This window comes from Aythya ferina, assembly GCF_964211825.1.
Source record: "Aythya ferina genome assembly, chromosome: 21".
Classification (NCBI taxonomy): Eukaryota; Metazoa; Chordata; class Aves; order Anseriformes; family Anatidae; genus Aythya; species Aythya ferina.
The window spans coordinates 738867-755544 of NC_140319.1; the positions used below are offsets into that span (position 1 = coordinate 738867).

Consider the following 16678-nt stretch of genomic DNA (forward strand, 5'->3'; position numbering starts at 1 on the left):
GCAGCCTTAATTTAAGGAGCTTTTTATTTGATAAGCTTCAAAACTGCTGGGTGATCTTCATACAGAGAGAAGATGAGGTAATAAGTAGTTTTACAGAGCTGTGTAGAATTACCGCCCCAGACACATGATCTTTTTCATCTACTTTTATCTGAATGAGAGCGCGCAGGGAAGGAAGAAACAGGGAAATTATCTTGGAGAAGGAATGAAGATGTTTATTGCAAAGGCCTACAGATGAAACAGCACAGCTGGTAAAGCAGCACTGGCAAAACACAGCTTAGGAAAAAAAAACATGAATTGGGTTCTCTTCTATGCCTGTATTATATGTTTGTGAGAATGTATGGGGGTTTTTTATTTGCCTTCTGTTCTCGAACCTTTGGAAAATGGATTTTATTGAGCTTTTTGTTTCTTAACTGGGATCAAGAAGCTTATTTGAATGGAAGTGGGGATGATAAGCTAATTGCCTTGATCCTGGGTTTGAAGGCTTGGAACACCACATACACAAGAACACAGCCCTTGTGATATCTATAGGCTGGCACTGCTGATGGAGCTGGTGGCATCCATTGAGAAAAGGGCACTTCTCTGCATCAGCAGCTGAGTTACTGTCCCACTTGTGATTCCTCAGGGGTCACCTTGGTTTCAAAGCAGGTTGCACCTCCCAGAAGTACATTTTAACTGCTCACAATCCAGCTTGCTCATTAGCTGGCTTGTTGCAAACTGTTACTAACATTATTGTGTTGATAGTGCTCCCATTCGATGGGCAGTGCCTCTGCCTATAGAGCTACAGTTCTGAACTATAATTTGTAAATGTTTGTCCTGGCTGTGGGAGCACAAGCGCAGGGCAGATCACTGAGAGCCTGGCTGCAGTTGCCAGCTCACGTGCCGGAGCAGCAGTGTGCTCTTGGTGGCGCAGCCTGCCCTTCGCTGCTCACACCAGGGGAGTGAGCTCTGCTCTCACACCCGCTGCTGGAAGTGCCCGTGTTGAAAACGTAGAAATGAGCTCTGCTAGTTGGATCATCATTAATTATAGCTAATGATGTGCAGGTTGTTTAATTCTCTGCCGAATAGCTAATGGACGGGCGCAGCGCTGGCTCTCCCTTGTCTCATCAAGCACGTGCAGCTCCAGCTCGTGGCTGGCATTGCTTGGTCCCAGGCAGTGTGCAGTGAGGGAGAAGCTCAGGCTCGCTCCCAGGTTTTCCCACCAGCTTTTCCAAGCCACGCAGGTCTGGGCTCATTCATGTGATTCCCTCCCAACGCTACAAAGGGAGCATCTGGCTTAGATTAGTATCCTCAAGGCAATGAGCTGACTAATATTTTGCCAGTAAGGTTTCTGCTCGTTCTGCTCTCACCTAGAGGCTTTGGTTAACTCTGATCTGAGATCTTTGGGAGCAGCGAACCCCTGTGGTGCTTTAGCCGGAACAAATGCATCCTTTGTAATCTCACAAAGGATGGTCTTGTGCTCCACACACTTCAAAGCACTCCTACGTGTAATCCAGCCTGGCCTCTGGGCAAGCAGGCCATGCATTGAGAATAACATGCCTCCCTTGGGTTAAGAGTTTTGCTGTGATTTGAAGGGAAACCGGCCTTCAGTCCCCTAAAGATTTTGCTTTTCCTTCAGAGAGGAACTCTGCAATCTTCTTCTTTTTTTTTTTTTTTTTTTTTTTTTTTAATTAGATGAATTGAATGAAGAGAAGAGAGAGGAGGAAGAAGAGTTAAATTTTAATGAAGACATTGTTTGCCCACATGGTAAGTCTCTGCGGGGGATGGAGATGAATATGTCTGTTGTTGCCCACTGCTCAAGACATTAACCTTGTAACCTTTACTGCAGCTAAGACCAGCATAAGTAGTTACTGAAGAAGTGTACTTTATTCTCGTTTGCTTGGTCTTTCTTGACACTTAAAAACTTCGAGCTTTCATGTAATGGCACTACTGTGGTGCAGTCCACCAGATCATGTAAGTAGTGAAAAGGGTGTAAATAAACACAGACAGGCTGCAGAAGTGTGGCATCTCTTTCTCTCGCTAACAAAGCGATGTGATGGAGTGGGGGTGGCACCAAAGGTTTGCAGCCACGTTAAAGCTCTGAAAGTCTTAGGATATTCTAGAAAAAATAGATGGTGTAAATCAGTCAAGGTTGGAGCTGAGAGCGTCAGTTTGTTCTCTCAGTTTATATTAAACTCTCAGAGTACAGAATTACTGACCTAACGACTGGAGAAACTCGGGCAGATCTGAGTGGCTGGGACTCCTAAGCATATTGATTTACCCACCTGCTGTGCTTTGGTGTCTGTTTACATAAGGTTTTGACCTGATGTTGGTTGTTTTGCTAAGTGATGGTTGGTTAGCTACATCCTTGGCTACGCTGTTGTTTGAGTCTCACTTCTTAGCTTGTACGTCACTCTCAAACATAATTGTGTTCTACTGTAGGCTGCTGTTTGGAAGCATTGATTTCCCTGCCAGCTCTGCCTGGGACACTTGGTCTCATTCCTGCTAAGAGAAAAACATGCCATAAATTAGCAACACATCTCCTGTCATTAAGGCTAATCAAAGATGTAGAGTAATGGCTTGATAAAGCCTCATTGTAAAGCAGTTGAAGCACTTTGTCATGGTGTTACCTGTTTTTCACAGAGCCTTTGCACCGTATTTCCCAGTGCTGCAAGGCTGCTGCTTTTAAATAAAAACATGGTGTGGTGGTGAAACATTTAATGCAGCCAGACATCATAAAAACATTACGCTGGTAAATTGCTAGTTTATCTGTTACTTTGGGCTGTACTGGAATAAATATTAAGTATGGGGGCAACTGCCAGGTCACTTCTCATCAGCTTGAGCTAACCTTCAATTACTCATTGAAAACAACCTTTCCACCTCTACACACTTAAAATTTTCCTCTGGAGTGTATCAGCAAATCTGTAGTTTCAGTAATTCAGCCTTAATTTTGCTGTGGAGGAAGGCACTGCCTTGTTGGTACTCTCTGGAAAAGGCAGCACTTTATCTGTGAAGTCTGGCTTGCCTCCAGCCATACCATCCGGGTGTTCCCTTAAGAAGTCTCTTTACGTCTTTGCTGTGATTTTTTGCTCTCTGGTAGTTTCCCAACCCTGGCAAATGTGTATATATATATGTATATACATATATATATATTTATTTTTTTTTTACATAAGTTAAGACTTCTTTAATGTCTGTGCCCAAAACATGTCCCTGGAGAGAGACTGTAGGAGGGGGAAGCAGGGTCATCAGCGGTTAGGGTGGTCATCTTCCAGATGGCAAAGCACTTCTTCCCCACGCGTTCAGATCTGATTTTTCCACCTCTTTCACTCTGCAGCATATTAGTCTGTTTTCATTAATCACATGGTGTCAGGGCCCTTATTTGTACAAGCTCATTTTCCCATCCTTGCTGGCTCTGGAAGGCAGCCTGGTCCTGCCTCCTCATATGGTAAAGCTGGGCCACTTGGTCGTGTTTGATGAAGAACAAGGGGCCAAGCACTGCTTCGAAGCAGTCCAGCCTGACCTTTGTTTATTAGAGGAAAGGCAGGAGGGGAGCATTGCTATTTTTTCTTCGGGGGCTGGCAGAGGTCCAGGCTTAGCTAGAAGGAGGAAAGCTGCCGGTCTGTGGGGCTGAGGAGCTGCTGTAATGTTAAAGAGCTGCCAGAGGGTGGGGAGGAAGGAGCCTTTTATCCGTGTCTTCTGCCTGCTGAGCTCTCAGGCTATAGAAATGCAGAGCAGATAGTAGGACATCACCTCCTTTTCTGGACCCTTCTTGGCACCGGCACCACAACTTTGCGGTTGGTGTTTTGCCTCCCCCTTGCTGATAAGATCCCCGCTGAGGCACGAATATTCCTGTACCGCATCCGAACCTGGTTTGCTCTCATTTCTTGTGCGTGCAGCGCGGCTGAGCCTTGACTTCCCAGCAGCTGTCGTGGAGGCTGTGTTTTCCCCTTGGCAGGCATCCACCATGCGGGCGGCCGGCCGTCAGATCCCCGAGCCGTTGTGCTCTCGGGTTTTCCCAAGCCTGGCTCGGCTGCTGGAGCACGCCTGGTCACGCGTAAATGTGGTGCCCAGATGCGTTAGTGTAACCTCTCTGGTACTGCTGTCGCTAAAACGACAAGCAGAGATCCCTTGCCCTAAACCATCCTTTATTGTTCCTTGAGCATCAGTCGCCTGGATAAATGAGGCGAGGAGTCTGGGTGCTGGCTGGTAAATCTTGCTTGCTGTCCTTGCCCCCCCAGTTACTCCCTCCCAGCTGTGGGCAGCAAAGTTCTTCCCAGCTCTGCAGGTGCCCTTCAGCTATTTGCCTTTTTCTCTTGTGGTGGGTGTTACTGCAAGGAGTCTCTGCAGCTGATTGTGAACCTGGGCTGTTTGAACATCCTGGTGAGTTCCTCACACTACAGGTGTAGCTGAAATGAGGCGTCTGAGTGCAACCATGCTTTGGGAAGGGTGGCTCTCAGGTGCAGGGGGAACATGTCCTTTCAGGATTCCGAGGTGCTTGAATAGAGCATGTGAGGCAGTCTGAGGTTATATACAGTGGTAAATTTGTTTTTCATGGGCATGGAAAGCAGTTGGCTCCTGTTTCATGGGGCACAGTGTTGGTCTGCAGCTTAGAAAGTGGAATCACCATGAAATCATAGCTCCAGATAGCCAAGATCAGAAAACATCAGCCTAGTGCCCTCTCTGGCTTGTCCTTCTCCTGGCATCTGTCACTGCCTCATCCTGCTTTGTGTTTGATTGGCTGCTTGGTTCACAGGCTCTGAGACCTAAAGGACATTTATGTGAATTAAAGTCATATTATTTTTTTGCCTGTCTGAACAAGGAAACAATATAGAAGTTGAAGGTGACTTTGTGTATTAGTTGTGGTCTTTCTGCTGACATGGTGTTGCCTGATAAGTGCATGAATATCTTCCCCCACATTTATACCCTGTAATCTCTTAAATCTAGTTAGGGCTGCAAAACATTGCTGAGCACGTCAAGAGCAAAGTCCTTGTCTTGGCTCTCTCTGTGCAGGTGACCTGTGCATATCTGAAAACGAAAGGAGGGTGGTTTCGAAGGAAGCCTGGAAGAAACTCAAGCAATATTTTCCAAAGGCCCCTGAATTCCCAAATAACAAAGAGTGCTGTTCCCAGTGCAAGGTATTTGACTAGCAAATAATATTACCCTTTTGTTGACTGTAGATACGTGGTCATGTTTCTGGTTTTCACTACCTAATGCAGTGGAGAAAAGCAATATCGCCTTTTAATAGCCACAAGGAACTGAAGCACAAACTAACTGTTTCATGCAGATTTTGGAGCGTGAAGGAGAAGAAAATGAAGCTCTGCATAAGATGATGGCCAGCGAGCAGAAGACCTCCCTCCAGAACCTGTTTCATGATAAATGCAGGCCTTGCCTGGGCAGCTGGCCTCAGGTAGGGGAAAGGGAACGCTACTGGGGCCTGGGGGGAAGGCTGTCACGTGGAAGCTGGCGTTCCCTGCTGCTTTGCCTGAAATCTGCTTTTTGGGAGCTGTATCCCTGGGAGCAGCATCCCCAGCTGAGCCATCCTGCCTGCCCCGTCTGCCTGCCTGGAAGCTCGCAGGGCATGCCCTGCACAGCCTGTGCCATCTCTTTGCAGACAAGTGGTGGCAGATGGGTAGCAATTCTTTAAGTTTTTATCCCTCTCCTATGAAATTTTATTTTGACTGCAAGAGACACTGGCTGATGATCATTCTCTCAGTCTGAGTGAGACCATGCTTGCACCAGGGTTTCCTGTGCCAGTGGAGCTCACAAGTATGCTGCGCCGAGGTGTGATTTCCTCCGATTAGCTGCGCTGGCACACAGCCCTGCTGTAGATACATGAGAATTGCTCATGTGCCAATATAGCTGTCGCTGGCCTGGAGTCAGCTAGATAAGCAGGGACAATATTTCTGCAGTGGTTACATCCGTCCCTAGAAGTACCTACGCTGTGCAGCCGTGCCAGTGGAGAGAGAGGACTATCCACTGCCCTTAGTCTGCCTTCCCACTGGTCTTTTGCTGATGGTAGGACAAAATTCACATGTGCACCAGCTTCTCCAGTGTTCTTTTCTGTCTCAAGCCTGGCAGAGGGTGCAGGGGGCTGCCCTAAATGCTGAAGCCATGCAAATAGGAGCAGCAGTCACACAGGACCTGTTGCAGTGGCCTCTCTCCGGTTCAGGTGTGTGGCTGTCCAGGACCTTCTTAAGAGCTGTTGGCACGTCAGGGCTTTGAGTCAGTTTGAGAGAAATGGCACAAGCTGCTGGCCGGGCTCCATGCCTTGGCTCCTGGGTGTCTCGCAGTGCTGATTAATGATTGACTCTTAGATCCTGCCAAGCTGCTTTGGCAGGTGTCCGCCTCGGTTGCTCCTACGTGTGAGGGCAGCCTGCTGCTCCTGGTCCCTTCTCGGGGCCACCAGCAGCTCTGGCCAGGAATAAATACTGAGATCAGCATGGATCTGTGCTCCCGAACGCAGGAGGGACTAAACGGGCAATGCTCTGCTGAGTCTCCAAAGGAGAGCTGTCAGGTCCTACCAACAGTATTCAGGGCTCACAATTTTTGTGAGGTTTCTTGATCCATAACAGTTGAGGTCCAGGAAAAAAAGGAAAAAAAAGCGCCAAATTGGAGCAGTTTTAATCTAGGAAATATGAAGGGACATCAAAATTATATCTACACATGCACACATTAGGAGTTTTCCTGCGGAAAGATGGGAGTGAGCCCTTAAATCTGCATTGGGGAAAGCAGACAGGTGAGCACAGAAATCATTTTGTCACTCAGCTCTTAGGATCTCCGTGGTTTCTTGTCTGGGAGCTGCCAGCAGCAGACTATGTAATAGCAAATCACTAGGGGAAGTTAAAAAAAAAAAAAAAAAAAAAAAAAAATGGTTTGTCCCAAAAATGCTGCATTGTGAGGGTGCACATCCCTGGTTCTGAATATGTGCATGCTATTGCTGAAAGCAACCACTCGTAGATTTTGCTCAGTGAGGAAAGGGAGGACAGGATGGGGTGATCTCTCACCCTGTCCCCGTGGGAGTATGTAGATGTGTCTGCTCTAGACCCTGAGTACACGAAGGAGTACCCGGTGACAGAAACACACTGCCAGAGAGCCTTAGCTGCTCTAGGGAAAATGACCGTTTCCTGCTATGAATTAAAGGTAATTGGATCTAAAGCTAAATTAACTTTGTAATAAACACGAGATTAGTAATGTAAGTACTTAGTGCTTGATCTCAAATTATTTTACTTGGCTCTCCCAGTACGCTTGGGTGGAGTTGTCATGGTAAAATCGCTGAGGTCTTGAAAAGAATGAGTGCTGCAGAAAAAGCTGAACAGTCATTGCCTCTCTATTGTTGGATTAATTAACAGAAGATTTGTTTTATTGTTTTTTTTTCTCTTTCAGGAGACAGATGAGCTGTATATTGTTTCACAGTTCTTTGTAGAAGAATGGAGGAAATTTGTCAGGTAACCACCTTGAGGTTTTTGGTGCTTTTAATTTCTTTTTTTTTTTTTTTTTTTTGGGGGGGGGGCGTGCTGCAGATAGCAATTTCACTTTTGAATCAGCATTTGCCTGGTGTGTGTAGTTACCTATGCTTTGCCTTTGCGGAAACAAGGAAGCTGATTTTGTGGGACTTGGACTGTGTGCTCATAGCAGTTGTAATACATTGTAAGAAACTGAATTTCCTTGTTTACCGTGTCTTAACCAGATGGTCAGATTAGATAGTAACCTGATTAGTTTTTTCATCTGTCTGAAGCTGTATCCTAGGCAAAGGTCACCACTCAATCCCGTTTCCATGGGCTGCTGGTGGTACGAGATGGAAATCTCCGCTAGGTATGAGAGCAATTTTGCAGCGCACAGGAACGCAGATCTGATTGCCTTGATGGTGGTAGTTTAATATTCTCCACTGGAATGCCTTCTGTAAATACCCACCTATGATTTCCTCTTCTCAGCTGCCTGCAGACTCGTGATTTTTTTTTTCCACATGAAATAACCTGACCATGCTTACAAACCACTTACTGTTCCTTTTCTTTGCCTGAGCAGGAGGCCAACACGATGCAGCCCTGTGTCCTCGGTAGGAAACAGCGCTCTTCTCTGTCCCCATGGGGGCCTCATGTTCACCTATGCTTCCATGACCAAAGAAGACTCTAAACTGTGAGTTTCTTTTACTCATGCATCTGCCTTTGCCGGGTGCTGTTGTCTTTCATGGGCCTCAGGGAGCATTCCCAGAGGCTTGCTGAGCTGCAGCAACACGAAGAGCAAATGCTGTCCCTTGAACAAAATTAACACAGATGCTTTCTCAGGCCTACCTTCGTATAAATCTTCATATAGGTCAAGACCCAAATTGTCCAAGGATGCTGTCTCAGGAAAAAAGAGCTTACTTAAGCTTGGCTAGTTCCTAACAATAAACTACCCTGAATCTGACTGGGGCATTAGAAACATGTAGCTTCCTTTAAGATTTGCTTTCCACAAGACTTACCCCTGGAGCTCTGGACGCTGGGCTGGAGTTTATGCTCCATAGCCTTGCTTCTGCAGTGATGCAGAACTAAAAATGTAGCAGATCTTCCACTTCTCTCCTCCTCCTTCCTCCCTCTGCCTGTGCGTGCTGGGCATGACTGGAGCATAACAGTGTCACTAATAACACACTCCTCTTCCCTGTTATCTTGGGCATACAAGCCCTCTCATGTAGCTGGGGTTATGTATTGGTTTTGTTGCCCTTCTTTCACCCGCAGACTAAAATGAAAAGGAGAGGCTGTTCAGAAGCTCAACACTGTTTTCACTGCATGCTCGGGGCTTGGCTTTTCCATGTCATAAAGCATGTTCTTGTTTCTTTGCACAGTATAGCTCTAATATGGCCCAGCGAGTGGGAGAGGATTCAAAAACTGTTTGTTGTGGATCACGTCATCAAAATCACCCGAACAGAAGCTGCTGGGGCAGACCCCGAGAGTGCACTTTACACCTCTGAGCCCAGTGAGTAAATCTTTTACTGCTGTCTGTGCTCTGTTGTGTTGCTAATTGGTGCTGACTTCCTGGGAAAAGGCTCTTTTTGGATAAAGGGTCAGATCTAAGGGGATCCACGGCAGCCGCAGTAAACACTGAGCTTGGCAGATGCCCCTTGTTATGTGAGCTGCTCTGGGTTAGCAGTGAGAGGCGTTGGGCAGGTGCGTATACTCAGTGTCTCCAAGGAGCTGAAGCAATTAAATGCATTTTCCTTTGTGCCTCCCCAGAACTCTGTCCAGAATGCAGAGAAGGGCTGTTATGCCAACAGCAGCGGGACTTGCGTGAGTACACCCAAGCAACTATCTACATCCATAAAGTGGTGGATAATAAAAAGGTACGGATCTCTCCCTTGGTCCTCACTCCTCCTGGCACCATTTCATTTAACAGAAACTGCACCAATTGGGAGCCCAAACAGCTAAATAAACAGCCATCTGAACACAGTGACGAGGCAGCTATCGCAGCCTGCTGTGTCCCTACAAGGTGGAACCTGCTGGTGGGAATGGTGGTATAGTGCAGGGCGGCTTTCAGTGGGCAGAAAGCACCTGGATCTGGTTCATGAAAGCTATTGCTTTGGCAAAAATGGCAAATGGGAACACTGGATGCAGTTGCTCTAAACACTTGGCTTCCTCAAGGCTTCATTTTGCCAGTCCAAACCCTTTTGGTGGTCTTTGTGTTGTCAGGTATTTCTATGTATGCCAATTCTGATTATTTTAGGCAGCGTCGTAACCATCTCTGTCTTCATAATCGTGCTATCAGGCTCTACCTGTTCTCCTCCCCCTCCAGTATTTGTCATTTCCTTTCTTGGTTGCTAAAGTGACGTTTGTTCCTAGATAGAAATAAGCTCTTCAATCTTCAAGCTGATAAAATAGCAGTGAACACAGATGTGGTTTTAAAGATCCCTTACAAAGTTGTGAATTGTGTCGGCTTTACTGCTGTCTTAACGGGATCAGTGTGAGGTCCAGAACTGGACTGGAAGTGGCTTTACAGGTATCTGAAAGCTGGATACAGTAAGTTCCCTTTCTTAGGGTTTGCTTTAAGAGGGAAACCAAGGCTTGTGGGTAAGCTCAGGTAAAGATGCCAAAATCCAGCTAATGACAGGAGGCCGCTGAACCCAAGACAGTCACAGCAGCATAGATCTGATAGAAACATCCCCTGACAGCTTCCAGGATGGGGCAAAGTGCAATGCAGCTATGTCACAGTAGTTCCAATCTGAACTGGTGCTTAAAGGGTTTCAGAGCACTTAGACGCATGAGTAGCCGGTTGCCAGCAGCTTCCCGAAGTGCCTTCAGCTCCTCCATCCTCTAGTGATTGCACTCAGGCACACAACAGGTCTGCGAAGCTCAGCATGGTCGGATCAACTTAATTCAGGAGCATCAAGGCAAAGGCTTCCAGGCCTTCCTTGTAGAATCAAAGCTGGAGGGAGGTAAAAATCTTCCATCCACATATGCAGTGTGAGATCAGTGAGTTTTTTTTGTTTTTTTTTCCCACCCCCAGCCTTATTTTAAATGGAAGAGATGGAGCCTAGAGAACTGCAGGGTGCTGGAGGTTTCTGCCTCAGCTGTAAGACATAGAGCACAGAGCATGGTCCTGAGCCCCTGCTGCAGGTTTGCAGCCTGTCTGGAGGCTGAATCCCAAGGCTGTATCTTGGCACTAGCGCAGAGGAGGAGTTTTCCTCTTGGTGCTGGACAGGACCACACTAACACACAGGGCTGCTGAAAACAGGCAGCTATTCTTTGCCGAGCAGCTGGAGACGGTGAGAGGGGGCGAGAGCTGGCACACGAGATCCCTCATTAGCGGGGCAGCCCCAGCAAGAGGCGAAGTGGTGACGGTGCCCACAAGCAGCACGTCAGCTGCGCGGGCACCAGGCTCTCACCAGCAAGTACTGCGAATGGCGGTGCTCAGAGCCGCTGCTTCCTTCCTGCCAGCTTTGCCTCACAAAGTCAGGGAGTGTTTTCCCAGCCCCTCGCCACTGCTCATCCCTCCTCTGCAGCCCCTGAGTTTCTCCTTGGGCTGACGCTGCAGGAGGGAAGTCACGGCTCTATAAAATCGGTGCAGGGAGGTTGCGGACGGCGCCTTCTCCGAAGGGCGGCACTGCTGGAATCCAGAGGGCTCTGGGGACGCTGTGGTTGGCGCTGGATGCTTGGGAGCTGTGATTGCATCTTTAATTGCAAATACATTGATGGAGAAGTGAGCTCTCAGGCATCCGGGATGGAGAGTGCGCCAGCCTCCTGGGCTCCCTTGCAAACCCCAGCCCCAGCCGAAGTGTAGACGTGTGTACACGCCCAGCGGATCCACGCTTCCTGTAGAGTGACTTATAAATAAAAAGGATGTTCAGTTCTGTATATGTTTGTGTAAATTATTTAGATTTCATTTACTTACGAACTCCAGACCCATAAATAACGGCGGTGAGTGCCTCTTGTCGGTCTGCTGCAGGGATGGATAAGTATATAATTTACAGATAATATTCCTTTCTCTGCGTTAGGGCTTTCGTAATACACTTAGTCGAACAGAGAAGCAGCCAGCTAATGGGAAAGAAATCAGTCCAGGCCCCTGGAGACTTTCCTTTTGCCTGGAGAGGAGGGTAGGTCTTGAGCCGCAGGAAGCAGGATGTCCCCACAGTGGGGTTTTGATTTTTAGCCAACACCTGCAATTCAGCAGAGAAGCTTGACAAGCTGCGTGTGTTCTCCTGAGCTGAGTCCCCCATGGTTTGATGCAGCTGGGAGGGGGGAAGTCTGCAGAGCATGTGGAACAGATCCCTGTTTTTTTCTGCTTTACCTCGGCTCATTTGATCAAGGTGGCATCCTAGAAGTCTCTGAAAGCTGTTTGCCATGATGTGACAGTCTGGGTTAGTTACGCAGAATGATTTTTATGACTTCAGGTAATGAAGGACGCTGCTCCAGAGCTGAACGTGAGCAGCTCAGAAGCTGAAGAGGAAAGGGAGGAAAACAAACCAGAGGGGGAGCAAGACCCAGATTTTAACCAGGTAGAGATCAAAAATACAGCAAGGTTCCTCAGTTTTGCACCAACCTCTTGAGTCAGCATGATGGAACAGTTCTTTTCCTCTGTTTACATCTAGCAGGCGAAAGAGAAGGCAACTGTGTCTTAAATTGTGTTACTGTCATGGTCATACTGCACATTTTGTCTGACTTTGCATTACCAAGGCCAGTTTTGCACCCATGCTCTTTGGTTTTAAACCTAGCTGTAGGAGCAGTGCTGGCTTTCCTCTAGCTTCCTTGCCAGCGTGCTTCACGGTCGCAGCATGGAAGCATTCTCCAGGGCTCGTTCCCAATCAGTGCTTTGTAAGTTAGATATCTTTGTTAGAGATCTGCCTGCTCCCAAATGTCGGTCACTTGGTGTTCAGGCTACCTTAAATACTCTTACTCCTAATACCAAATCCCAAACAAGGGCCAGCACTGGGAAGCCGTGTCTCCTGGGAAAAGCAGCAGTACTCATCCCCTGATGTGAATGCACTAGTGTACATCTTCCTGACACGTCAAGTTCTTCCTTGCTCCCTTTTTGGAGAGCAGGGGTCACTGCTGCATCAAATACTGACAGTGACTCGTACACTTGGCTGACAGTAAGCACTGTGCTGGTGTTAGGAGCAGGGACAAAGTTTCAAGGCAAGTCCTTTTGGTCCTCTCGACCTCTTGGTGATACTTGCATGCGTCATTCACTTTCCAAGGGGCGTTTCAGTGCTTCGTGCTTTCCCTCGCATGACTGACCTGCCTGAAATGCAGTCTGGGGGAAGGGGAGGTTGTATTTTCCACAAAGGCTAGAGCTGGGCTCCTGATTTCTGACTTGTTTCCAGACCAATGGTGGTGCAAAGCGCCAGAAGATCTCGCACCAGAGCTACATCACTTACCAAAAGCAAGGCATCAGGCGGAGCACCCGGCACCGAAAAGTCCGAGGGGAAAAAGCACTGCTTGTTTCTGCTAATCAGACGCTGAAAGAGCTGAAAATACAGGTAAGGCGTTTTTGGTCCAAGGAGTGTTTGTTCATGAATAAGGAAACATGAAATGAATAGTCAAGAGAGTACAGCTGGGAGGAGATGGAGAGGGAAATGAGTATAAAATCCCAAGTGGCATCAAAAGGCATGTGTTTGTCTTCTAAACGCGGTATTTTTGCGTAGTTCAGCGGTATGTTTTTCCTCTGCACAAAATCAGCGTGTCTCATTGTGTTGGCACAGATCATGCATGCATTTTCAGTTGCTCCCTTCGACCAGAATTTGTCGATCGACGGGAAGATACTAAGTGATGACACCGCAACGCTTGGCAGCCTGGGAGTCATCCCCGAGTCTGTCATTTTATTAAAGGTAATGTGGGAGTGAGGTGGCTGCTAAAGGAAGTCGAGTAAAGCAGAGAATTGAACAAAATTTTGTACAAAGAGAAACACATTATGGTGCACATGAAAACTGCCACGCCCTGGACATGCCCACCTGTGGCTGGCCATCAGCTTAATTTAAGTAGCTCTTCCTGGAGCTCCTGCCCTTCTTGGGGAAGGAAAAGTCTTTTTTTTTTTTTTCTTTAAAGAACACTTCTTAGCTGGCCTATACTGCAAAACTCTGAGCACCAGCCCAAAGGAGAGCAAAATTACAGCAGTTCTGCCCTGTTATCCCCAGTCCATGCCAGAAGGTGTTCTGACAACAGTTCCCCGTTCCTCTCCAGAGCAGGACTGACCTGTACAGCTGATAACACTGCTAACATCCAGCGAGGTGCTCGATAACCCCTCGTCTGTTCTGTTTTCCAGGCTGATGAACCAATTGCAGATTACGCAGCGATGGACGACGTTATGCAAGGTGAGGGGGACCCCCAGGCACTGCTGGGGTAGATGAGGGATTTGGGGAAGCTGAATGCTGCTGCGCTTCTGGCAGGAATGGTGGTGGCCATATAGGGCTGTGTCGGCTTAGGGCTGAAACAGTAGAAATATGAGAGGAAAATAGAGATGTTGAAGCTTTCCTGTAACTGTCAACTGAAGATACAGCTGAGCGCTGCAGTATGCTGCTGATCAGACAAAAGATCCTTTTAGAAAATGACTGTCAGGAGACTTCTAACATGATGCCTCTTTCTTTCCATCCCCAGTTTGTATGCCTGAAGAAGGATTTAAAGGTGAGAGTCTTTTTTTTCCTTTTTTTTTTTTTTTCTTCTCCCCCTTTCATTTTAAGCCCACGCAAAGTTCAGCTCCACCTCGCAAGCTTCGTAATCTTTCGGTGGTTGTCTTCTTGCTCCTCAGGGACTGGTTTACTTGGACACTGATGGTTTTATAAGTGCTGGCAGCAAAGGAGCAACCAGAAGGGAAGAGGATTTTGACACGGTAGGGCATTAAAAGACAAGGTGGATACAGGACAGAACTCTTGACTCTTCCAGAAGGCAGAAACACATTCTGAAATGACTGCCCCCAAAATGCCTTATGTCAAAGCAGATTGCACTGAAGGACATCCTGACTTCAAAAGAACGTTCCCAATTTTATATTTAATAAAGCAACAGTAAGGTTGGAGAGTTTAGCAGCAGTAACAGTGTTATCATGTTTACAGGCAGACGTTTCTAGCAAGGGAGATGGTGGCATTCTCGTATATTCCCTGATGCAGATCCCATACCACCTTCGTCTGTCCAAAAAGGAGTTGTAATTCAGTAGATCAAAAACATCTCGATCTGTTCTCCAGTAACTCTTTAGGCATAACCTGCTTACAGATAATCCTGTCTTTGATCCACTATTATTCTTTCCGTACAGCATGGAAGTAAAGAAATTGTTAATTGTGAGGAATGTCTATCTCTTTCAAAACTTCATATATTTACCCAAAGTGTAAGCTGTGGTCTGCCTACGAAAGCCTTCCATCAGCGACTTGGAGCCCAGGGGTGCAGAGGGAACAGGGAGCTGCCTCCCTGCTGTCCCCGCAGGGCTTCCCTTGCTCAGCCACTCGCCTTCTGCAGTTTCACTTCCAAACATGATGGTCTTTAATAATCACATGGTCTTTCTCTGTGAACTGTGTTTTTAGAAATGTGGGATATTTTAATGACTTTTGATAACATCTTTCTCCAGTACGTTACTGCCAAGAGCGCTCTGCCGATCACTGGGGGAGCTTTGAATCTAGAGCACCTGAGCCAGAGCTGGCAAAGGGGCTGCGCGTGGGTGGTGTGTTTCCCATGTGGAGAGGTTTTCCCTCTGTTCTCCTCGTTTTCAGGAATGCACTAATGATTTTTTTTTTTACATCTCCTGTAGCTCCCAGAAAGGATCTCTCCCTCTCCTGATTGCGTATTCATAGCAGGAAATAGTATACCACTTCCAGACAAAAAAAAAAATAGAAAAAAAAAAAAAAGGGCACTGTCAAGGTATCTCCATAATAAAGTTAGACATTTCCTGTTCTCCTCAGAGTTTTAACTTGTTTCCACAACCCCAGTTCGTGCACTGGCGCTTGATGTGGATGCGGAGGGCTGGGTTGCTGCGTTGGCAGCTTTAGTTCTTACAGGACTGGAGGAGCTTTGCAGGTGAATGGCAGGGTTTGGGCTTCAGGGAGCAGTGGCGGAGTGTGTCCCTTCCCAGCAACCATGGTAGCCTGTTCTTTTATAAATGTACCTTCTATCTGAAGAATTACAGCTGCCCTGTGCCAAGCGCTAGGTCTTCACACTGCATCCTCCTCCCTGTCCCTTTGTCCCCAGCAGCAGAGGGGCTGGATGGCGAGTTGGCAAAGCAGCTGGCACGGGGACTGCAGAGCTGCCCCGAAGTGATTTTTTTGGTATAAGTTGGGGCTGGACCCGCATGGGGGAGCGGCGCGGCAAAGCGGGGTGATCTTTCCCAAGGTAAAGACGTCAGCAAGAATTCAGCATGCCCTCGGTCACGCTTGCCAATGCCCAAAGCGGCTCCACTCTGAAAACGGGCAGGTTTTAATTCTTCTCAGACTGAAGCACTCGCTTGTGTACATACTCCTTGGAAATTCCATATTTTTTTTCAACCTGCTGTTAATTTTTTTTTATGTTATGAGAGTCTCTTCCTTGAGCTTATAACGTTGCAAAACTAAGTCTCTAAACTCGGCTGGAAGCAGCGAGCTGGGCTGTAGCGGTGTTCCCAGCAGCAGGGTACTCCTGTACCTCAGCATCGCTGTTTCTTAGAGCCAGGTGGTGGACACAGGTACAAGATGTGATTGAAGGCACATTTACTGTTTTGTCTGTATTTGCAAACATATTGGACTAAAGTTGTCATTTGAGCTGTGGAAGCCTTATTAAAGCGCATACACGTCTGTCCGCTCATGTTTTAATGCCGCAGCGAGGGCTGGGGGCTGTCTCTGGGCCGTGCACCCCTCAGGCAGAGGTGCAGATGCTCTGAGCTCAAGATACCCACGGAGAGGCGCGAGCAGGATTGCGCCAGCGTGGGAATAGTGCAGGCGCTGGCAAAGGGGCACGTTTTCCCCGAGCGAAGCCTCGATGGCTCCCAGCGCCTTGGCTGTGCCCTGTGGTGCTTGGCAGTGGGCCCTTGGCGGAAGCAGCAATGACTGGCGCTGCCTCGTGCTGCAGCACAGAGGTGTTTCTGTCGGGGAGCCGGTGCCCACGCAGCTGCAGGGCCCAGCACTTCGGTGCCCCCATCCCCGTGCTGGCGGGTCACGTCCCCCTCATCCCCGCACTGGCACAGGGCCCCAGGAGCACTCCCCAGGGCTGTGGCTCGGTGCCAGCCCATGGCTCCTGGCACCCAGCGGCGGGGAACCCGTGCCAGCCGTTCCTCGAGCATCCCAAGT

The 16678-nt window shown here is 47.9% G+C and overlaps 1 protein-coding gene across 6 annotated transcripts in view; it reads left to right on the forward strand.

Annotated features, from left to right (window-relative positions):
* USP48 (ubiquitin specific peptidase 48) overlaps nt 1-16186 on the forward strand; it is a 32620-nt gene extending 16434 nt beyond the window's left edge. For 3 of the 6 annotated variants that reach the window (XM_084495358.1, XM_084495359.1, XM_084495360.1), the window contains exons 15-27: nt 1672-1743; nt 4987-5111; nt 5261-5383; nt 7360-7421; nt 7999-8109; nt 8795-8925; nt 9183-9289; nt 11834-11938; nt 12764-12919; nt 13142-13267; nt 13702-13750; nt 14034-14060; nt 14185-16186. In XM_084495358.1, the coding sequence (XP_084351484.1) occupies nt 1672-1743; nt 4987-5111; nt 5261-5383; nt 7360-7421; nt 7999-8109; nt 8795-8925; nt 9183-9289; nt 11834-11938; nt 12764-12919; nt 13142-13267; nt 13702-13750; nt 14034-14060; nt 14185-14207 (1217 nt within the window). In that variant the 3' untranslated portion in view covers nt 14208-16186. Of the gene's footprint in view, nt 1-1671; nt 1744-4986; nt 5112-5260; nt 5384-7359; nt 7422-7998; nt 8110-8794; nt 8926-9182; nt 9290-11833; nt 11939-12763; nt 12920-13141; nt 13268-13701; nt 13751-14033; nt 14061-14184 lie in introns of those variants that run through there. The other 3 variants (XR_014685303.1, XM_084495361.1, XR_014685304.1) reach the window with 3 other exon arrangements.
* Nucleotides 16187-16678: the final 492 nt, after the last annotated feature.